This window comes from Gobio gobio, assembly GCF_949357685.1.
Source record: "Gobio gobio genome assembly, chromosome: 7".
Lineage (NCBI taxonomy): Eukaryota > Metazoa > Chordata > Actinopteri > Cypriniformes > Gobionidae > Gobio > Gobio gobio.
The window spans coordinates 7,376,649-7,401,158 of record NC_137103.1 but is presented as its reverse complement, the minus strand read 5'-3'; the positions used below and the strand labels follow the sequence as shown (position 1 = coordinate 7,401,158).

The 24,510-nt window shown below is 39.2% G+C and overlaps 1 protein-coding gene across 1 annotated transcript; it reads left to right on the top strand.

The window, feature by feature from the left end:
- On the top strand, positions 1–21,474 carry cflarb (CASP8 and FADD-like apoptosis regulator b). Its single transcript, XM_079822080.1, has 9 exons — positions 1–98; positions 2,796–3,096; positions 6,739–6,844; positions 6,918–7,053; positions 8,392–8,556; positions 8,845–8,894; positions 10,848–10,917; positions 14,770–15,271; positions 20,810–21,474. Exons 2-9 carry the CDS (start codon positions 2,813–2,815, stop codon positions 20,937–20,939), a joined length of 1,443 nt encoding a protein of 480 aa, XP_079678206.1. The 5' UTR covers positions 1–98; positions 2,796–2,812; the 3' UTR covers positions 20,940–21,474.
- Positions 21,475–24,510: the final 3,036 nt, after the last annotated feature.

The following is a 24,510-nucleotide window of genomic DNA, read 5'->3' as shown; positions in this document are numbered from 1 at the left end:
AAATATTTCAGGAACCGAATATATTGTAACAGAGGTCCTCTTTAATATTAACGCTGTGAGGAAGAGTTCGGTTCAGACCATAGAGCAGCAATCTCGAGGTAAGCTTTACTTTACTACACCACATAAACACACATCATATCTCCACATAAACACACATCATATCTCCACATAAACACACATCATATCTCCACATAAACACATAACGTTAAAGGCGCGCGATCACACAACACGGTAACCATAGTTTCAACATCCATATTTTGTAATACACTTATCACTGTACGTGTGACTAAAGTTATTGTTAATATAGTAAAACAGAAAGCTTGAAGATATTAATTTAATATGATTATACTGCTATTTTGGCGGAAACTATGGTTACCATGTTATAATCATAACGTTAGCTTTATTATAGGATAGACGGATCGTTTTAGTCATGTTGATTGATGTCATTTGAAGTTACATGTAAAAATCTAAATTTAATCATATTAAATTTATTATAAAAATAGCATATCTAAATATACAATATTTAGATTTTTTTGCCCCCTCCGATTCCAGATTTTCAAATAGTTGTATCTCCGCCAAATATTGCCCTCATAAATCAATGGAAAGCTTATTTATTTAACTTTCAGATGATGTATCAAAAAATTCCCTTATGACTGGTTTTGTGGTCCAGGGTCACATTTATCATGTGGCAATAGAGCATAACGTTACTTCATCAACTTTTTAGATTAGAGTAAATATTGGGATATTGATTTTATGTAACATCAATCAACATGACTATCATAAAACGATCCGTCTATCCTATAATAACAACTAACGTTATGATTATAACATGGGAACCATTGTTTCCGCCAAAATAGCAGTAAATTGTATTAAATTAATATCTTATAGCCAACCAGTTTAGCCAGACTGGGAGACCAGCTTAAACCAGCCAACCAGTTTAGCCAGACTGGGAGACCAGCTTAAACCAGCCAACCAGTTTAGCCAGACTGGGAGACCAGCTTAAACCAGCCAACCAGTTTAGCCAGACTGGGAGACCATCTTAAACCAGCCAACCAGTTTAGCCAGACTGGGAGACCAGCTTAAACCAGCCAACCAGCTTAGCCAGACTGGGAGACCATCTTAAACCAGCCAACCAGTTTAGCCAGACTGGGAGACCAGCTTAAACCAGCCAACCAGTTTAGCCAGACTGGGAGACCAGCTTAAACCAGCCAACCAGTTTAGCCAGACTGGGAGACCATCTTAAACCAGCCAACCAGTTTAGCCAGACTGGGAGACCAGCTTAAACCAGCCAACCAGTTTAGCCAGACTGGGAGACCAGCTTAAACCAGCCAACCAGTTTAGCCAGACTGGGAGACCAGCTTAAACCAGCCAACCAGTTTAGCCAGACTGGGAGACCAGCTTAAACCAGCCAACCAGTTTAGCCAGACTGGGAGACCAGCTTAAACCAGCCAACCAGTTTAGCCAGACTGGGAGACCATCTTAAACCAGCCAACCAGTTTAGCCAGACTGGGAGACCAGCTTAAACCAGCCAACCAGCTTAGCCAGACTGGGAGACCATCTTAAACCAGCCAACCAGTTTAGCCAGACTGGGAGACCAGCTTAAACCAGCCAACCAGTTTAGCCAGACTGGGAGACCAGCTTAAACCAGCCAACCAGTTTAGCCAGACTGGGAGACCATCTTAAACCAGCCAACCAGTTTAGCCAGACTGGGAGACCAGCTTAAACCAGCCAACCAGTTTAGCCAGACTGGGAGACCAGCTTAAACCAGCCAACCAGTTTAGCCAGACTGGGAGACCAGCTTAAACCAGCCAACCAGTTTAGCCAGACTGGGAGACCAGCTTAAACCAGCCAACCAGTTTAGCCAGACTGGGAGACCAGCTTAAACCAGCCAACCAGTTTAGCCAGACTGGGAGACCATCTTAAACCAGCCAACCAGTTTAGCCAGACTGGGAGACCAGCTTAAACCAGCCAACCAGCTTAGCCAGACTGGGAGACCATCTTAAACCAGCCAACCAGTTTAGCCAGACTGGGAGACCAGCTTAAACCAGCCAACCAGTTTAGCCAGACTGGGAGACCAGCTTAAACCAGCCAACCAGTTTAGCCAGACTGGGAGACCATCTTAAACCAGCCAACCAGTTTAGCCAGACTGGGAGACCAGCTTAAACCAGCCAACCAGTTTAGCCAGACTGGGAGACCAGCTTAAACCAGCCAACCAGTTTAGCCAGACTGGGAGACCATCTTAAACCAGCCAACCAGTTTAGCCAGACTGGGAGACCAGCTTAAACCAGCCAACCAGCTTAGCCAGACTGGGAGACCATCTTAAACCAGCCAACCAGTTTAGCCAGACTGGGAGACCAGCTTAAACCAGCCAACCAGTTTAGCCAGACTGGGAGACCAGCTTAAACCAGCCAACCAGCTTAGCCAGACTGGGAGACCATCTTAAACCAGCCAACCAGTTTAGCCAGACTGGGAGACCATCTTAAACCAGCCAACCAGTTTAGCCAGACTGGGAGACCAGCTTAAACCAGCCAACCAGCTTAGCCAGACTGGGAGACCAGCTTAAACCAGCCAACCAGTTTAGCCAGACTGGGAGACCAGCTTAAACCAGCCAACCAGCTTAGGCTGGTTTTAGCTGGGTGGTTTTCGGCAGGGATGCCTTTTCTAAGTGTAATTATGAAAGTATCTTTGAATGAATCATAGGTTTAATACAAAACATACTCTAAAAGTGTAAACTGAGCGCCATGCTCCGGCTGTGAGTGGAGTAAAGGCCTGACGTGAGTGCTGGTCCTCCTCAGATCTGGTTTGGAGCAGAATGTCCGGCCTGTCCCGCACCATCAGTCAGATCACCGATGAGCTCAGCACTGACGAATGCAAGCGCGTCTCGTACCTCTGCGGCGCTCTGGACACCGACCGCTTCTCCACAGATCCCAGAGGATCGCTCCGGACGCTCTTCAGCCAGACCCGCGTGGACTATGTGTTCCTCATGGAGCTGGTTCTGAAGATCAAGCGCTACGATCTGCTGCGAGAAGTGCTGAGCACCAGCAAGAGCTCGGTGGAGGGCATGCTGAAGAACGGCCACGCTGTGTCAGAATACAGGTACAGGCTCTTCTGTGGAGCTCCAGCGCTGCGGGATGGGCCTGGGGAGAGGCTTTAACCGTCTATGAGCTTTAACCGTCTATGAGCTTTAACCGTCTATGAGCTTTAACCGTCTATGGGCTTTAACCGTCTATGAGCTTTAACCGTCTATGAGCTTTAACCGTCTATGAGCTTTAACCGTCTATGGGCTTTAACCGTCTATGAGCTTTAACCGTCTATGGGCTTTAACCGTCTATGAGCTTTAACCGTCTATGGGCTTTAACCGTCTATGAGCTTTAACCGTCTATGGGCTTTAACCGTCTATGGGCTTTAACCGTCTATGAGCTTTAACCGTCTATGAGCTTTAACCGTCTATGGGCTTTAACCGTCTATGAGCTTTAACCGTCTATGGGCTTTAACCGTCTATGAGCTTTAACCGTCTATGAGCTTTAACCGTCTATGGGCTTTAACCGTCTATGAGCTTTAACCGTCTATGAGCTTTAACCGTCTATGAGCTTTAACCGTCTATGAGCTTTAACCGTCTATGGGCTTTAACCGTCTATGAGCTTTAACCGTCTATGAGCTTTAACCGTCTATGGGCTTTAACCGTCTATGAGCTTTAACCGTCTATGAGCTTTAACCGTCTATGAGCTTTAACCGTCTATGGGCTTTAACCGTCTATGAGCTTTAACCGTCTATGAGCTTTAACCGTCTATGAGCTTTAACCGTCTATGAGCTTTAACCGTCTATGGGCTTTAACCGTCTATGGGCTTTAACCGTCTATGGGCTTTAACCGTCTATGGGCTTTAACCGTCTATGGGCTTTAACCGTCTATGAGCTTTAACCGTCTATGGGCTTTAACCGTCTATGGGCTTTAACCGTCTATGGGCTTTAACCGTCTATGGGCTTTAACCGTCTATGGGCTTTAACCGTCTATGAGCTTTAACCGTCTATGGGCTTTAACCGTCTATGGGCTTTAACCGTCTATGGGCTTTAACCGTCTATGGGCTTTAACCGTCTATGGGCTTTAACCGTCTATGGGCTTTAACCGTCTATGGGCTTTAACCGTCTATGAGCTTTAACCGTCTATGGGCTTTAACCGTCTATGGGCTTTAACCGTCTATGGGCTTTAACCGTCTATGAGCTTTAACCGTCTATGGGCTTTAACCGTCTATGGGCTTTAACCGTCTATGGGCTTTAACCGTCTATGGGCTTTAACCGTCTATGGGCTTTAACCGTCTATGGGCTTTAACCGTCTATGAGCTTTAACCGTCTATGGGCTTTAACCGTCTATGGGCTTTAACCGTCTATGGGCTTTAACCGTCTATGAGCTTTAACCGTCTATGGGCTTTAACCGTCTATGGGCTTTAACCGTCTATGGGCTTTAACCGTCTATGGGCTTTAACCGTCTATGAGCTTTAACCGTCTATGAGCTTTAACCGTCTATGGGCTTTAACCGTCTATGGGCTTTAACCGTCTATGGGCTTTAACCGTCTATGGGCTTTAACCGTCTATGAGCTTTAACCGTCTATGGGCTTTAACCGTCTATGGGCTTTAACCGTCTATGGGCTTTAACCGTCTATGGGCTTTAACCGTCTATGAGCTTTAACCGTCTATGGGCTTTAACCGTCTATGAGCTTTAACCGTCTATGGGCTTTAACCGTCTATGGGCTTTAACCGTCTATGAGCTTTAACCGTCTATGGGCTTTAACCGTCTATGAGCTTTAACCGTCTATGGGCTTTAACCGTCTATGGGCTTTAACCGTCTATGAGCTTTAACCGTCTATGGGCTTTAACCGTCTATGAGCTTTAACCGTCTATGAGCTTTAACCGTCTATGGGCTTTAACCGTCTATGAGCTTTAACCGTCTATGAGCTTTAACCGTCTATGAGCTTTAACCGTCTATGAGCTTTAACCGTCTATGAGCTTTAACCGTCTATGGGCTTTAACCGTCTATGAGCTTTAACCGTCTATGGGCTTTAACCGTCTATGGGCTTTAACCGTCTATGGGCTTTAACCGTCTATGGGCTTTAACCGTCTATGAGCTTTAACCGTCAATGAGCTTTAACCGTCTATGAGCTTTAACCGTCTATGAGCTTTAACCGTCTATGAGCTTTAACCGTCTATGAGCTTTAACCGTCTATGGGCTTTAACCGTCTATGAGCTTTAACCGTCTATGGGCTTTAACCGTCTATGGGCTTTAACCGTCTATGGGCTTTAACCGTCTATGGGCTTTAACCGTCTATGGGCTTTAACCGTCTATGGGCTTTAACCGTCTATGGGCTTTAACCGTCTATGGGCTTTAACCGTCTATGGGCCTTAACCGTCTATGGGCTTTAACCGTCTATGGGCTTTAACCGTCTATGGGCTTTAACCGTCTATGAGCTTTAACCGTCTATGGGCTTTAACCGTCTATGGGCTTTAACCGTCTATGAGCTTTAACCGTCTATGAGCTTTAACCGTCTATGAGCTTTAACCGTCTATGGGCTTTAACCGTCTATGGGCTTTAACCGTCTATGGGCTTTAACCGTCTATGGGCTTTAACCGTCTATGAGCTTTAACCGTCTATGGGCTTTAACCGTCTATGGGCTTTAACCGTCTATGAGCTTTAACCGTCTATGAGCTTTAACCGTCTCTGAGCTTTAACCGTCTATGAGCTTTAACCGTCTATGGGCTTTAACCGTCTATGGGCTTTAACCGTCTATGGGCTTTAACCGTCTATGAGCTTTAACCGTCTATGGGCTTTAACCGTCTATGGACTTTAACCGTCTATGAGCTTTAACCGTCTATGAGCTTTAACCGTCTCTGAGCTTTAACCGTCTATGAGCTTTAACCGTCTATGGGCTTTAACCGTCTATGAGCTTTAACCGTCTATGGGCTTTAACCGTCTATGAGCTTTAACCGTCTATGGGCTTTAACCGTCTATGGGCTTTAACCGTCTATGGGCTTTAACCGTCTATGGGCTTTAACCATCTATGGGCCTTAACCGTCTATGGGCTTTAACCATCTATGGGCCTTAACCGTCTATGGGCTTTAACCGTCTATGGGCTTTAACCGTCTATGGGCCTTAACCGTCTATGGGCTTTAACCGTCTATGAGCTTTAACCGTCTATGGGCTTTAACCGTCTATGAGCTTTAACCGTCTATGGGCTTTAACCGTCTATGGGCCTTAACCGTCTATGGGCTTTAACCGTCTATGGGCCTTAACCGTCTATGGGCTTTAACCGTCTATGGGCTTTAAACGTCTATGGGCTTTAACCGTCTATGAGCTTTAACCGTCTATGAGCTTTAACCGTCTATGGGCCTTAACCGTCTATGGGCCTTAACCGTCTATGAGCTTTAACCGTCTATGGGCCTTAACCGTCTATGGGCTTTAACCGTCTATGGGCTTTAACCGTCTATGGGCTTTAACCGTCTATGGGCTTTAACCGTCTATGGGCTTTAACCGTCTATGGGCCTTAACCGTCTATGGGCTTTAACCGTCTATGGGCCTTAACCGTCTATGGGCTTTAACCGTCTATGAGCTTTAACCGTCTATGAGCTTTAACCGTCTATGAGCTTTAACCGTCTATGGGCTTTAACCGTCTATGGGCTTTAACCGTCTATGGGCTTTAACCGTCTATGGGCTTTAACCGTCTATGGGCTTTAACCGTGTGTTTTCAGGGCCCTGATGGCGGAGGTGAGCGAGGACATGGACACGGAGGACCTGAAGTCATTGGCGTTCTTACTGAGGGACACTCTACCCAAACAAAAACTGGAAAACGTCCAGGTATGCCATGTTCTTCAGCTCTCTGTTTAATGCTTGTTGTGCATTTTTAACCATTTGCGAAATACATTTGCAGAGTTTTTTAGACATCGTAGTGGAGTTGGAGAAACTCGACCAGCTCTCGAGTGAGAAGATGGACTTGATGGAAAGCTGCCTGAGGTCCATTCATAGGATGGATCTGGTTAAAAAGATCCGCCGCTTCCAGCAGACAGGTAGGCTTTACCGTCAGGGAACTAGTGCTTTGTTGTCATTGTCCCACGGGGTTTTAAAAATCAACATTTTAGCCCTTAAAAAGTCTTAAATTCGCTGAAGTATTGAGTTCTAGGTCTTAAATCATTTTAAACAGGTCTTATGTAACACTACCTCTAATGCTTAAGTGTGTGTGTGTGTGTTTATTCCGGCTGGGCTGTTGTAGTTCTTTCTTCCGCTAGTCCAACTATAGTTCGCTGTATTTCAACTACAAATGAGACCAGCATGCATCTTATATTGCAGCCAATCAGCTTTCGTGTTATTGGCGCGAGTCTCTTTCGGATTGTACCACACACACATCAAACAGATTTTATTCTTCAGTTCTCCAGTTCTTCCAGCTCCGCGATCGGGAAAGCAAAGCCAAATCTTTCGTACCTGCTATCTCGCATAATGACCAAATAAAGCACTAAAAGTTAATAAACCACGAACTCAGTTCGTTACTGACCGATGTCGGACTGACTGGATTCTGTGCACGCGTTTGCCGCGCAAATGTTTTCTATTTCTAGGCTTATTGCCCCTGAACGATTAAATACACACATACACACCCTTTACTTGATTACTTTGAGAATTTGTACTTATATTAAGCTATTGCTTATTGATGTGGTTTAGTTGTAAGATTTGGTCACTTTAAGCGGTCATGTTATTACAGCTAGAGCACACCACTGGACCTTTTATTGCCATGTGTCACTATTGTGCATCTAATATATTAATAGGGTAAATGTGGCATCCTAATTATGAAGAAAAAAAACAAACAAAACACACAAAATGACCACCAAAAAAAAGAATAATAAAAAGAATATATATATTTATATATATTATTTTTTGTGAAAAATGTATTTTCAATCCTGGTGGGATTGAGCTATGAGGAAGTGCAAGTTTACTAATACTAATAAATTCATTATTTTGCTTTGCAAGTCATTTTGTGATTCCTCATTTTCCTTTGTAAGTCTTTTATTGCGTGATATAGGTCTTAAATTTAATTGATAATGGTCTTAAAAAGTCTTAAACCCTGTTTAAAGTGCCCCTAGTATGTGTTTTTGATCTTCCTTTTCCTGTAGAGCTGTTAGTGAATGTAAAAGGGCTGTAAAGTTTCAAAGGGCCATCTGACCAATCAGAGACAGTATCACTTCCTCAGTAATGTCATAGGAATGTGATGATGCCACATCGAGATTCAGTTCCTCTTCCTTCACGTCATCTGTTATCTGTTATAGTATCTTCACTAGTGTGAATGTGGGTTTGTTGGGAAATGGAGATGGTTAGATTTGGTTTCCTTTCTAAAGATCTGCAAACCTCTCTTGCAGCTGTAGGGGGCGGAGCTGGAGCAGGGGCGTGTCCTCCAGAGCGTCCGTCATTGGTGAGATCCAGGGCTTGCTTTGAGTCTCAAGCGCACACTCACTGTTCCTCTCATTCACAGCCAGTGCCCACATCAGCTTCCTGTAACGCCAGCCGCATTCACCAATCCTGTGGTGAGTTGATGGAAATACTTCAGACAAACTCATTCTTTCTCACTGCTGCACATTTTCCAGTGAAGTCAGAAACTGTGAGTTAAGTGGTAAGCCACCAGCCTTCATGAATGAGTTGACATGTGTGTGAAGCGTCATGAGAAACACACATTCAGTCTGACTGCTCCATTCCTGTGTGATCTGTGTTATTACACATGTTCAAATAGTGCTGGGTTTCAGAATAGTTCATGTTTTTTGATCCGCCTTCATTAGAACTGCTTATGTAGCATAACACATTTATGTTTTTTATAGATAAGCAAACCGTGAGGAAGGAACTGCCCAGCTCTAGCTCCTGTTCTCAGGTAATTTCTTCCCTGTTATGAATTAGAAATATGTTCTCCGATTATATGCTTAACATATATTCTATATTTGTACAAGGAACATCAATGGTTCTTTGGAAACTGTTGGGTTTTATTCAAACAAAAGGTTCATTCTGTACTTTGGTCACATGCAAAGTACCTTCATATAGCGCTCTGGTGTGTATGCAGATGAGTCCGTGTTCATTTAGGTTAGCAGCATGTAGACTGAAATACAGTTTTGCATGTAGGGTAATATTTTGTTACAGTCACTTTAAATATCTGCAACATAGCGATTCTTATATAGGCATTATTTGCTAGCAGGGCTTGACATGAACCTTTTTGCTCAGCGGTCACTGTGGCTAGTGGTTTTCCAAAGTTAAAGCCACTGAGCGTTTACACTGACCACAGTTTGGACATTCATACCATGAGAAACGGTAGGGATGTCACGATACCAAACTTCCAGTAGTCGGTACCAATACCATAAACATTTTACAGTGCTCTGTACCAAATTCAGTACCACAGCAAAATATTTTTTAAAAATATCTTATTTAAATATTGAATTAAATTCAATAAGTTTATTATTTATGATGATAACCATTAGAAGTAACTAATACATAAACATTTAAAGGCTGTATGCTGTTTAAAAGTAAACATTGATTATAAAAAAGATCAAGTGAAAAATAATAAACCATCTGCATTATTATTATTATTATTAGTAGAGACGTATTATTATTATTACATAGAGACGGCGCTAAATCTACTGTACAACAGTAGCCCAATATATTCTGTCCATTTCTTCACGTTAAGCGACTGAACTAGGGCTGCCACTAACGCCTATTTTTATATCAATTAATCTATCAACTAATTTATCGATTAATCTATCGACTAATTTATTACAATCATTTTCAAAGAAATTACTTAAAAACATTTAATTTAACTTGCAGCGTTGGCCTTCAGTCGTGTACTATAACAAACAATAAATGTAAACAAGCCCTTGACAAAATGTAAAACTAAAAGAGTAAAAATGTAAAAAGGTACAAATTTGTAAACCAACATAACAAAAAAAGAGAATATCAGCAAAAATACTTTTTATATAGAATAGTGTTGTCACGATACCAAAATTATGACTTCGTGATGTTTGTCATGTTAACACTAACCACTATTCTGAACAGGTTGGGATGACCGAAATCTTATTTCATGATACGAGTAATTTAATATTTTTGTAATGTAATTTTATAATTACAATATAGATATTTAATTTAATTTTATCAGTTTTTTTTTTTTTTAATAAGCCAAAATATAAAATACAAACAATATGACAAAAACAGTGCTTTATTTTCAGCTACAGTAGCTCTAATTAACAGTAGCATTCAATAGAGAAATTAAATAATTAAATATATTAAAGTTATTCAGTCAAGCATGGGCTGATTTTCTATTATCTTTTGTTGTGTGATTAACATTACTCACACAGAATATGAGGTCTGGCCCTTTAAGAGCTGCACAGACCCAATTCACTGTAACACCTGATTTCTCATTCAACTCTGTAAACGTTCACTAAAGACATCCGGCTGTGTTTACCCGAATACTCACCAGGACGTGCATTTTTACATCTTTATTACCATTCAAAGCCAATAATCCGCTAAACTGGCGCTGCGATCTGTCTGAGTGAAAGGCGACTACACTACACTGCACTTAGTTTATCATTTCAGATGCCCTTTTAAAAGACTGCAGTTGAAAAAATGATATATTATATCAAATTCAGCCCACCGACCGAAGTGTGTTGTGTCTGTGTTACACACCACTGCTGAAATACACACACATTTGACGGGTGTTCATGTCAAGCCCTGCTTCCTAGTAAGACTTTATGGCTGCAGACTCCAGACAGAAGTGAAATGAGTGATTGTTGTGGCGTGTGTGATGCGAGTGTGTTGTTTTGACCTCTGTGACGTCCAGCAGGAAGTGTACAGTATGCAGACGGAGCCCAGAGGAGTGTGTTTAATCATAGACTGTGTCGGCACTGAAGGAGGTGAGAGAGAGATATCACTGCTTTAGACCTTCATTCACAAGCATCATTACTGCAGTCTTCACTCTCATATGAGGATTTGAGCTCAAGACACATTTATGATTATTATCAGTGAGGAAAACAGCTTCATATTTCTGTGGAAACTGTGATACGTGTTATTTTTTAGGATTCTTTGGTGAATCGAAAGTTCAAAAGAACAGCATTTATTTGAAATATGGTCTTTCGTAACATTATAAAAGTCTTTACTGTCACTTTTGATCTATTTAACGCATTCTTGCTGAATAAAAATATGAATTTCTCATTTCAAATGAGCGCAATCTTTTGAATAGTACAGCAAATAACTTCTATGATTAATCAGGTAATATTTCATATGTGACCCTGGATCACAAAACCAGTCAAAAGGGTAATTTTTTTTAATTGAGATGTATACATAATCTGAAAGTTGAATAAATAAGCTTTCCATTGATTTATGGTTTGTTAGGATATGACAATATTTCAAAATCTAGAATCTGAGGCCGTAAAAAAATCGAAACATTGAGAAAATCTCCTTTAAAGTCGCCCAAATGAAGTCCTTAGCAACGCATATTACACGACTAATAATACATTTCTGATATATCTACAGTAGGAAATTTACTAAATATCTTCATGGAACATGATCCTAATATCCTTATGATTTTTTACATAAAAGAAAAATTAATCATTTTGAGCCACACAATGTATTGTTGGCTGTTGCCACAGATATGGTCACATATGGTTATATGTTCAAATCTGTCAGTACAAAACTTCTATCTAAAAGTTATTCCTGCAAAACTTGCTATTGTATTGTTGATGTTTCTTTTCATAGAACAAACTTTTTTTTTGTAATGAGAAATTGTTTATTCAGCACAGCAGAATGAGACGTTTGCATGTAGTAATCGTAATGACAGGTTCATTCATTAGCAAACTATTTTCAAAATAGAGTGTTTTTTAGTTATTACGCTGATCTGTTTGGTGATTATCTTGCAGGAGCACCTGAAGTTGAAAAGAATTCAAGTCTGAGCAGAAAAGTGCCTGATGTAGGGCTGGGCGATAAGCCCAAAAAAGGATCTCGATACAATCTTTTCATATCAGTCGATATCGATAATTATCACGATAAATATATTTCTTTCGTTCTTTAAAATTTAAAGGCAGATTTTTGCTCCGAAGTGAAAGCTATAGAAACCAGACTGTTACTTTATTGTCAGAATATGACAAACACTTCATGTTTTTGAATTCCTTACACTTTTCCAGTCATTTTTCCTTAAATACATTTCTTAATAGAAAACATGAATGTCTTAGTTTCCGCATGTGCTAACGCGGTTCAAATGAGTAACAATTCGTGCCGCCTTTTATCAATAAATTCGTCATCTTTGGATGATGACTCAAGGCTAGTTTCACTTTTGATTTAACGTTCGTCGTGGCTTCCACTCATGTTCTCCTTCTGGTGTGGAGTTTTCCGTACTTTTGATGAGCAGGTTAAAGCTGCAGCTGACTGGCTCTGACTGGCTGTTGTCGTTTATTTCTGCTGTGTGATTGGCTGTTATAGTAATCTATATCGAGTAAAAATGTCCAGAGTTTATCATCGTTATCGACATAAATGTTATCGCGATTCGATATGATATCATTTATCGGCCCAGCCCTAGCCTGACGTCATTCACGTATTTTCCATTGTCCAATCGGATGAATGGAGAGGCGGGCCTTCCGTTGTGGTGGCGGTTACTCTGATTAAACTGACAGCTCAGCTGACTCGGGGGTTGCCTAGCAACTTAAAAAAACCGCAGCACTGCTATTTTCTAAATTAAAAAACGTCAACCAAAAAGAGGCGTTTTCAAACCTGAGAAACGCAGTCTGTCTGATCAGGGCCTAACTGACTAACTTTAATAAAGATTCATCTATATTTAAAGGACAACTCTGGTGAAAAATGAACCTTGGGGTGATTAACACATGGTTAACGAGTAGATCGTTCTCTGGGATGTGTTTTCATGAAAATTAAATGTAAAGGGTTTTATCTCTAAAAGCAGATTAGCTTATAATGCTAGTATATGGGGCATAGAATAAGTCAAATTAAATCGCTAGTTAATACCACAAACAAGGCTGGTCCACTAAGAAGTGAGCTGGTCTATAGGAATTAAGTTCAGCTTAGCACAGCGTTCGTGGCTCGACTTGTCGAGACTGTTTTCCAAGATGGCTCCTGTCTGTATATGCGTAATGTTCTGTCTTTATAAAGTATCTTCTTATTAAACTGTTTGTACACTTACACAGTTCTCAATGCTTGGGTTTGCTTGTAGGGACCCTCATTATGCTCCCGTGTTAGTGTGAGGCTATTTTGAGCCTTGTTAGTGGTATTAACTAGCGATTTAATCTGACTTATTCTGTGCCCCATATACTAGCATTATAAGCTAATCTGCTTTTAGAGATAAAACTCTTTACATTCGATTTTCATGAAAACGCATCCCAGAGAACGATCTACTCGCTAACCATGTATTAATCACCCCTAGGTTCATTTTTCACCGGAGTTGTCCTTTAAGATATACAATGAAGACTATGCAGTGCTATTTTACATTTGATTATTGATTCTTTCTACCTTACTATTTTATTCATTTATGTATTACTTTTTTGTGGCGGGGCCAGTGAAAATTTTGGCAGGGAAAGTAAAAATCTGAACCGCTGGCCTGATCGGGACAGTAGAAAAACTCCTTGGCGTTGAGCCCTGTGTTATCATCCGCTGCTGTGGATGCAAATTATTGTTATGCTTATATTTATAGTTATTATTAATGGTGTGAGCGGGCCTTTACAGGGTTCCCACTCGTCCTGGAAAACCTGGAAAATTGATGACAAATTTTCCAGTCTTGGAAAACACATGGAAAATTAGAGAAAATGTAAAATGTCCTGGAAAATCTTGTTGTTGTCTGGGAAAATTCTTTAAAAAAAAGTTATTTCTTTAGCTGAGTATAAAGAGTTTATCGCTGGCCCAAACAATTAGCGCTAGTTGCAGAAGCACATGTTCAGGAATGCTGAGTTTGATGCGTGTGTGTAGTTTTTTGAATAATGATGTTTAGTCTTGTGTTAGCTAATGCTAATGCTATAACTGCTCAAATGTATGCAGTGAATGTTAACTCGTAAGCTGCTCCCTAATCACATCATTTTGATATAAAGTCACATTTGTGTGTTATAAAGTCAGAATTGCGTGATATAAACTCGCAATTCTGACCTTTTCTTCACAATTGACTTTTTTGCGCAGTTGCGAGTTTATATCTTGCAATTGTGACTTCTTTTCTCTGAATTGTGAAATCTAAACTGCAATTGCAAGTTATAAAGTCAAATTCTGAGGAAAAAAGAATTGCGACAATTTTCACGTTTATATCACAAATATGTAAACTCGCAAATGCGAGAGAGTCAGAATAGCGAGATAAAGTCACAATTACCTTTTCTTTCTATTCTGTGGTGTAAACAAGCTTCCACAGTCATAATGTATGATGAAGAGCTCATATTGAGAAATGCTGGATTAAGTAATGGCAATAAACTGTACGACTTAGAAAGCAATATTTGGCATGATCCTTGTCTTTTATTCCCGCCGTAGTAAAATTGAAAATGTCCTGGAAAAGTACTGGAAAATGGTTGCTGAAAAAGAGTGGGAACCCTGCTTTACACACTTAAAAATAAAAGGGGTTTTCGCACAATACCATAGAAGAACCATTTCTGGTTCTAAAGAATGTTTGTGGGATGGATGCTAAAGGTTCTTCGTGAAACCATCACTGCCAATAAAGAGCTCTCCAGATTATAGTTCTGATAAACACATAGATTATCGTCTGGTTAAGACCTCTGCTTTCCTCACAGATCAGCTGGCGCAAACCTTCAAGGCCTTACACTTCCATGTGATCACACACAAGCTGCTGAGCATGAGAGATGTGCGGTCCACCCTGAGGGAAGCCGCCCGTCAGCCGGGCCACTACCGGGCGTCCGCCTTCATCTGCTGCATCATCAGCCGGAGCCGCTCCTCGGATCTGCTGGCCACCGACTCTCACGCTCCAGGCCTGAGTCTGGACACCGTCAGGAGCCTCTTCAGCTCACACTCCTGCCCCGGCCTGGCAGGCAAGCCCAAGCTCTTCTTTATCCAGGGCTATGAGGTCTGTGCTGGCTGTGTGGGCTGTGGAGGGCAGGAGGACGGGGAGCTGGAGACGGACGCACCCATGTCCTCATGCCGGCCCAGGACCGTCCCAGCGGACGCAGATGTCTTCTGGAGCCACTGCTGGACTGAAGGGCGGCAGCTGGAGACGCCCAGCCACCGGTCCCTGTACCTGCAGGCCCTGAGATCCTCCCTGACTGAAGGACAGAAGAGGTGAGACACTGTTATTAAAACCTGACCATATCTCCCGTCCAGGTCAGCGCCGTTTCTAGCCATTTCGACACCCTAGGCGAAATCCTTATTGGCACCCCCAGCCAAATCTTAAAACGCAACATGGTATTACTGGTATTAATTGTAATCCTTTTTAAAGGGTTAGTTCACCCAAAAATGTAAATTCTGTCATTAATGACTTCCCCTCATGTGGTTGGACACCCGTCAGACCTCCGTTCATCTTCAGACACAAATGAAGATATTTTAGTGTAAATCTGATGCTCTGAAAGGCCTCCATTGGCTCAATGCACTTTACACTCTCAATGAATCAGTGAGTCGATTCATGATTCGTATCGCGTGTCAAACTGCTGAAATTTGGCGATTCAAACCGCTGAATTGACTCACTGATTCATAACGCTTCGAAGCTTCATGAGGCCGTGTTTTGAAATCGTCATCACTATGTAAGTCGTTATTTAGGGTTTTTTTGCACACAAAAACTATTCTCGTCTCTTCATAAAGTTATTGTAGAGCCGCTGTAGTGAGATGGACTTTGTAACGACGTCTTTAGTGTCTTTTAAGGGTCTTGAGAGTGTAAAGTGCATTGAGCCAATGGAGGCCTTTCAGAGCATCAGATTTACACTAAAATATCTTCATTTGTGTCTGAAGATGAACGGAGGTCTGACGGGTGTCCAACGACATGAGGGGAAGTAATTAATGACAGAATTTACATTTTTGGGTGAACTAACCCTTTAACTAATACATACACACATACCATTTTGGAACTGTAATCCTTATTAACAAATATATACAAATACAATTTGGAAACTATGTATAAAAGCTGTTCCAGTCACATGAAAGTAACAAGAATAAATATTGCTTCAGTGCGGTCTTTGTTTCTCATTGACGCTTGAACTTCCCCTTTAAATAACGCACCGCTATGCCCTGTAGACACTGTTAGAACTGAATGAATCGATTCAGCTTTCAACACCATCTGTTAAAGATGCATTCAATTCGGATAAAGGATAATAAATATTGTGAATTAGCACATTTTATTATACTATTTTTAAATTGGCTGTTGAAGTTTTATATGGGGCAATTACACACTGATCCTTTAACAATGCATTAGCGCAAAAACACACACCTTTTGGAGGTGCAAGTAAGAGAAGAAAGCTTAATAGAGTCTAAATATAATGATATCAGCTAAAGTTAGCCTATATCTTGCCTCTATAATACACACCGAGTAATATTACACCATCTGCCCATTTCACGGCGTGATTTCTCGACTGCCACAAATACGGCCCTAACAAAATACAGATTTGTGCACTTTTTATTGTACCTGTTTTTTTAATTGGCCTTTGAATTTAGCTTTATTGTGTGGTTAAAAAAAACGTTACCTTGCTAAAGCTTTGACCGAGCTCTGATCTGATGGTGTTGAGCTCCAAATGCAAACTTTACATGCAACAGTCAGATAGTCATTGACAGTTCTCTGATCCAATAGAGTTAGGGGAACCAGTGGGGGCGGCAATCATATCTCAGGGTGGCCTTGACACCCTTTACACACACCGCTGATATGCGTTCATTGGCGCTCCTTCAGCTGATGGCGACCGCCTAGTTCACCTATGCCTAAAAACAGCCCTGGTCCAGGTCAAAGGGTTTGTGGCTAAAGCACAGTCAGCGTGAGACTCAGGAAATACTGCTGTTCTCACACTCTCACAGACGAGTTACCTTTGATATGAAACAAACTCTCAGCTTTCAACAGGGTTTTAAAAAAGTCTTAATTTCACCTTCCACAATTTAAGGCCTTAAAATCTCTTAAATTGGAGCAAAAAGTCTTAAAGGGTTAGTTCACCCAAAAATGTAAATTCTGTCATTAATGACTTCCCCTCATGTGGTTGGACACCCGTCAGACCTCCGTTCATCTTCAGACACAAATGAAGATATTTTAGTGTAAATCTGATGCTCTGAAAGGCCTCCATTGGCTCAATGCACTTTACACTCTCAAGACCCTTAAAAGACACTAAAGACGTCGTTACAAAGTCCATCTCACTACAGCGGCTCTACAATAACTTTATGGAGCGATGAGAAACTAAATAACGACTTATATAGTGATGACCGATTTCAAAACACAGCATCATGAAGCTTTGAAGCGTTATGAATCAGTGAGTCGATTCAGCAGTTTGAAGCGTTATGAATCAGTGAGTCGATTCAGCAGTTTGAAGTGTTATGAATCAGTGAGTCGATTCAGCAGTTTGAAGCGTTATGAATCAGTGAGTCGATTCAGCAGTTTGAAGTGTTATGAATCAGTGAGTCGATTCAGCAGTTTGAAGTGTTATGAATCAGTGAGTCGATTCAGCAGTTTGAAGTGTTATGAATCAGTGAGTCGATTCAGCAGTTTGAAGCGTTATGAATCAGTGAGTCGATTCAGCAGTTTGAAGTGTTATGAATCAGTGAGTCGATTCAGCAGTTTGAAGTGTTATGAATCAGTGAGTAGATTCAGCAGTTTGAAGTGTTATGAATCAGTGAGTCGATTCAGCGGACGTCTTTAGTGTCTTTTAAGGGTCTTGAGAGTGAACTGTGCCATTGTGCAAATGGAGGCCTTTCAGAGCATCAGATTTACACTAAAATATCTTCATTTGTGTCTGAAGATGAACGGAGGTCTGACGGGTGTCCAACCACATGAGGGGAAGTCATTAATGACAGAATTTGCATTTTTGGGTGAACTAACCCTTTAAGTTCAATATCAGGGCATTAAATTAGGGCACTGTGATTTCTGGGATGCAGAAAACATGGACAGAACCGCAGAATCCATTCATAAAAACTGAATTTACTCTCAGAATGGGTCAAATTTTGGATGAATAATATAAAAGTAGGTCTGAGCACTTAAAGGGACAGTTCAACCAAAAATTAAAATTCAATCCAAACCCGTAAGACTTTCATTCATCATATAAAGAGATTGAGTCTCTTCAGAAACTTTGGAATAAACCTTTTGATTCGTATGGATTATGGATCTCTTTATGAACTTTTTGAAGCATCAAAGCTGCGTAGACTGTCAATGGAGGGGCAGGAATTCAATATTCATTAAAATATCTTCATGTGTGTGTTCCCAAGATGAACGAAAGTCAGTAAAATGTAATTTAAACATTAAAGCTGTAACTACGCGTCAACAGTCCACGCTTCTGATGTACTGACGTCCATGTTTTGATTTATTGATCTGAGGTACTGTGAAAACTAGAAACAGCAAAACAGTTTTACACATAGCCCCACTAAAGACACCAAATCAAAAAATTGGCAACAATTTAGCAAAGAAAATTCAAAATATCTGACTTCCTGTTGGTTTTCAGATCTTTCAGTAGACTTTTTTGTAGGTGTTGGGCTGTTACATATATGTACCGAATTTCATAGCTGTACGTGAAACGTAGCGGGAGGGGCACTTAGTTGAAATGCTGTTGGTAACGCTCTCATTTCGCCACGCCTAATTCTGAAACTCATAACAGACGAACATTTTAGCCACTTCTGACGCGTGTGCAAACTTTCGTGAGTTTTCCAGTGTGTTTAGGCCCTCAAAAATGTGATTAATTTGCGAGAATAATAATAATAATAAACTGAGCAATTCCAGTAGGGTCCTCACACCATCGGTGCTCAAGCCCTAATAAAGAAAGGCATAAGATATGAACTCTTTCACCGCCTGTATATCTGAACAATACGCCAGGAAGAGTCACATGACAATCGATTTAGACAAGCTAGGTAACTACAACAAAATCCAATACCACCAAAAAAATAAAGAAATTGGCACATATACACATAAATACATATTTGAATCATAAAGAATTAAAAAATAAACATTAACCCCTGAAAAACCACCAATATATACATCACACCATCCTACCAGTGTCAGCTACATAAGAACAAAACCTCAAACTGATTGCAAGTCTGAAATCTCCAAACATCCTTAAATCAAGAGACATTTACGTGACAAAATGAGGAAGTTCAGTCTTGTTTTCTGGGAAATTGAACAAAATGAAGTGAGTTCATGCTTAAAACAAGAACAAGTGTCCGTCAATGGCTATTGCTTTTGAATGAAGCTGATTTTTATGAACACGTTTGGCAGATATTTGTTCTTGTTTTAATCATAAAAGCACAAGATTTCCCTAGATTTCTTATCCCAAACTTTTAAGCTCTTTTTAGTCAAATGAATAAAGTAATGGAGATCTGCTGGAAGTTGTATTCACATTTAGAGCACATACTGACGTGTTGAGTTACATTTTCTTCAATTGCTCTTAAAAAGCTCTTCAATTTCTGTCAATAAACCTACACCCACACAGCAGAATACATGTTTCTAAATCTGCACCATTTCAAAAGAAAGGTTGAATCCCTCGCTTTGAGTTTGCATCTTTTGACGTCCATATATTCTTGTTCAAGAAATGACAGTGGCTTGTTTCTATCGTGAACAAGTGGCCAAATATTAAAGATAAATGGACATTTGAATGAAATGTTTTTTAATATTAAGCAAGGATTTGATCCGCTGTAAAGGAACAACAATCACCAGGCTGGCGCCCTCTGCAGGCGTGTGTTATAATACATGTACACAACTTTAATAGGATTGCATTATTGTTCAGTAAAACCATACACTGAAATTGTTGGTTTAACTTAAAAATGTAAGTTACCTGGTTGACTTTAACATTTGAGTTCATTGAAATTAAAGTTGAGAGTTAATACAACAAAGGAGATTGGTTTAAATAAAACGAGTTTAATATACAGGTTTGTGGCTCTTAATTTCTTTTTAATTTGCCACTTGTAAACTTATGTTTTATAAATATAGTATTTGTATTAAATCTATATTCATTGAGTTGAATCGAATCGAATTAGAGCATCTGAATCGATACCCAGCTGAAGTTGAAAAGGTTGTGTTAACAAATCATGAAAAATGATTTGCTTTTGATGCTTTATTTGAACTAGTTATTATTTCCTTATTGTTATATGTATTTTAAGTCTTTTAAAGGCTATTGTTCAGTTAGGTCTAGTTTTATTACCACACAAAAAAATTATCTGATTACTCGATTAATCGCCGAAATATGAATCGAGCGATTACCAAAGTAATCGTTAGTGACAGCCCCAGATTAGATCAAACCTGCATTGTTTTGCATGTTATGAGTTTCAGTTTGAATATTTTTCCAGTCATATATTTCGTCATTGAAGATTTCTTAAAAATAGTGTCGTAAAACCCCTAGTTTTTTACAATTATACTGTCCAGCTTCCACTGTAGATCACATGTTACTCTTCAGTGTTATTACACGGCTCTCTGGAATCCCGAGGGCAGTTTTGTTAGGAATAATTGACTTAAATAATGCGCTCACGATTCAAAGCATTATTTTCCTAATAATTAATCGGCCTGGAGTCAGTTAATCATTGCTCAGACGTTTTATTTCAAGACATTTGTCAGGTTTTTGTCTTTAAACCTCTCTTCTGTCTGTGTAAGATATTCTTTATTGATTAAGCTTTATGTAATGTAAGTATAACGGGTGTGTTTTTCTCTGGTTTCAGGAGGACTCATTTGGTAGACGTGCACATGGCGGTCAACCGTGCCGTGTATGAACACAATCGCAAATCTGCCCAATCATCGTACTTGATAAATCTGAGACACACTCTCAGGAAAAATGTGTATCTGTCGTGAATCCTTACTAAGTGAAGGAGGATGATTATGTCTGAACATCTGATGTTTGAGGAATGATTATCATCATAATGGTGTGGATATGAATTGTATCAATTATGGATGGTTTGCAGGGATTCTGGGAACATTTCTCAGGCTGTAGTTTCCCATATTGTCCACATGTGGGCAGTGTCGTCCAGCGATGGCGGAAAACTTCACCAACACTTGAACTGACTTGTTTTGACATTTTCTTTGCTTTTAAAAACATCTGAACTGACTGTCCTTAATGAAAAGCACTTATTTAAATCATTTTATTGAACAAATGATTTGTTTAAACTGGCAAATTTCCCAAACAATAATAATGTATTTGAACATTGACAACTTCTATAGACTATGTCACAGGAAACTGTATTACTCGTGATCAAAATTACATTATTTATAACCATAAATGAATTTTTTTACATGGGAATGTTTACATCGTTATATGTTGCTGTTATACAAGGTGCTAATATGTGTATTTATTGTCAGAGAATTAAACATTAAACTTCCTTTTCAATACAATATTTCCATCTGTTTATTTTCATAAAGTGTGCTTAGATTTTCTGCCCCTCTTGAATATGTCTTGAATATATTTTATAAATAGTTTTGTTTTCTTCATTAGGATGCATGTTGGCCTGTACATGTGTCGCCATATCCTTGCAGAATTAGCAAATATGCACATTTTATCTGAAACAATACTTGAAGTCGTATCTCCGTATCATCCACGTCAACTCTGTTACCATCATAACATCTGTCATAATGACATGATCAAGATGAAAACTGATGATATTTAATATTTAACCCTGTTACCATCATAACCTCTGTCATAATGACATGATCAAGATGTAAACTGATGATCTTTAATATTCAACTCTGTTACCATCATAACCTCTGTCATAATGACATGATCAAGATGAAAACTGATGATATTTAATATTTAACCCTGTTACCATCATAACCTCTGTCATAATGACATGATCAAGATGTAAACTGATGATATTTAATATTCAGCCCTGTTACCATCATAACCTCTGTCATAATGACATGATCAAGATGAAAACTGATGATATTTAATATTTAACCCTGTTACCATCATAACCTCTGTCATAATGACATGATCAAGATGTAAACTGATGATCTTTAATATTCAACCCTGTTACCATCATAACCTCTGTCATAATGACATGATCAAGATGTAAACTGATGATCTTTAATATTCAGCCCTGTTACCATCATAACCTCTGTCATAATGACATGATCAAGATGTAAACTGATGATCTTTAATATTCAACCCTGTTACCATCATAACCTCTGTCATAATGACATGATCAAGATGAAAACTGATGATCTTTAATATTCAGCCCTGTTACCATCATAACCTCTGTCATAATGACATGATCAAGATGAAAACTGATGATCTTTAATATTCAGCCCTGTTACCATCATAACCTCTGTCATAATGACATGATCAAGATGAAAACTGATGATCTTTAATATTCAACCCTGTTACCATCATAACCTCTGTCATAATGACATGATCAAGATGTAAACTGATGATCTTTAATATTCAGCCCTGTTACCATCATAACCTCTGTCATAATGACATGATCAAGATGAAAACTGATGATATTTAATATTTAACCCTGTTACCATCATAACCTCTGTCATAATGACATGATCAAGATGTAAACTGATGATATTTAATATTCAACCCTGTTACCATCATAACCTCTGTCATAATGACATGATCAAGATGTAAACTGATGATCTTTAATATTCAACTCTGTTACCATCATAACCTCTGTCATAATGACATGATCAAGATGAAAACTGATGATCTTTAATATTCAGCTCTGTTGCCATCATAACCTCTGTCATAATGACATGATCAAGATGAAAACTGATGATATTTAATATTCAACCCTGTTACCATCATAACCTCTGTCATAATGACATGATCAAGATGAAAACTGATGATCTTTAATATTCAACCCTGTTACCATCATAACCTCTGTCATAATGACATGATCAAGATGAAAACTGATGATATTTAATATTCAACCCTGTTACCATCATAACCTCTGTCATAATGACATGATCAAGATGAAAACTGATGATCTTTAATATTCAACCCTGTTACCATCATAACCTCTGTCATAATGACATGATCAAGATGAAAACTGATGATATTTAATATTCAACCCTGTTACCATCATAACCTCTGTCATAATGACATGATCAAGATGAAAACTGATGATCTTTAATATTCAACCCTGTTACCATCATAACCTCTGTCATAATGACATGATCAAGATGAAAACTGATGATATTTAATATTTAACCCTGTTACCATCATAACCTCTGTCATAATGACATGATCAAGATGTAAACTGATGATCTTTAATATTCAACCCTGTTACCATCATAACCTCTGTCATAATGACATGATCAAGATGAAAACTGATGATATTTAATATTTAACCCTGTTACCATCATAACCTCTGTCATAATGACATGATCAAGATGTAAACTGATGATATTTAATATTCAACCCTGTTACCATCATAACCTCTGTCATAATGACATGATCAAGATGTAAACTGATGATCTTTAATATTTAACCCTGTTACCATCATAACCTCTGTCATAATGACATGATCAAGATGTAAACTGATGATCTTTAATATTCAGCTCTGTTACCATCATAACCTCTGTCATAATGACATGATCAAGATGTAAACTGATGATCTTTAATATTCAACTCTGTTACCATCATAACCTCTGTCATAATGACATGATCAAGATGTAAACTGATGATCTTTAATATTCAGCTCTGTTACCATCATAACCTCTGTCATAATGACATGATCAAGATGTAAACTGATGATCTTTAATATTCAGCTCTGTTACCATCATAACCTCTGTCATAATGACATGATCAAGATGTAAACTGATGATCTTTAATATTCAGCCCTGTTACCATCATAACCTCTGTCATAATGACATGATCAAGATGAAAACTGATGGTCTTTAATATTCAGCTCTGTTACCATCATAACCTCTGTCATAATGACATGATCAAGATGTAAACTGATGATCTTTAATATTCAGCCCTGTTACCATCATAACCTCTGTCATAATGACATGATCAAGATGAAAACTGATGATCTTTAATATTCAACTCTGTTACCATCATAACCTCTGTCATAATGACATAATCAAGATGTAAACTGATGATCTTTAATATTCAACCCTGTTACCATCATAACCTCTGTCATAATGACATGATCAAGATGTAAACTGATGATCTTTAATATTCAGCCCTGTTACCATCATAACCTCTGTCATAATGACATGATCAAGATGAAAACTGATGATCTTTAATATTCAGCCCTGTTACCATCATAACCTCTGTCATAATGACATGATCAAGATGAAAACTGATTATCTTTAATATGCAACCCTGTTACCATCATAACCTCTGTCATAATGACATGATCAAGATGTAAACTGATGATCTTTAATATTCAACTCTGTTATCATCATAACCTCTGTC

Coding starts and splice junctions, on each gene's coding strand:
- cflarb (XM_079822080.1), top strand. CDS start 2,813: ATGTCCGGCCTGTCCCGCACCATCAGTCAGATCACCGATGAGCTCAGC. Junction 8,557..8,844: donor CCGCATTCACCAATCCTGTG/GTGAGTTGATGG, acceptor TGTTTTTTATAG/ATAAGCAAACCGTGAGGAAG. Junction 10,918..14,769: donor CTGTGTCGGCACTGAAGGAG/GTGAGAGAGAGA, acceptor CTTTCCTCACAG/ATCAGCTGGCGCAAACCTTC.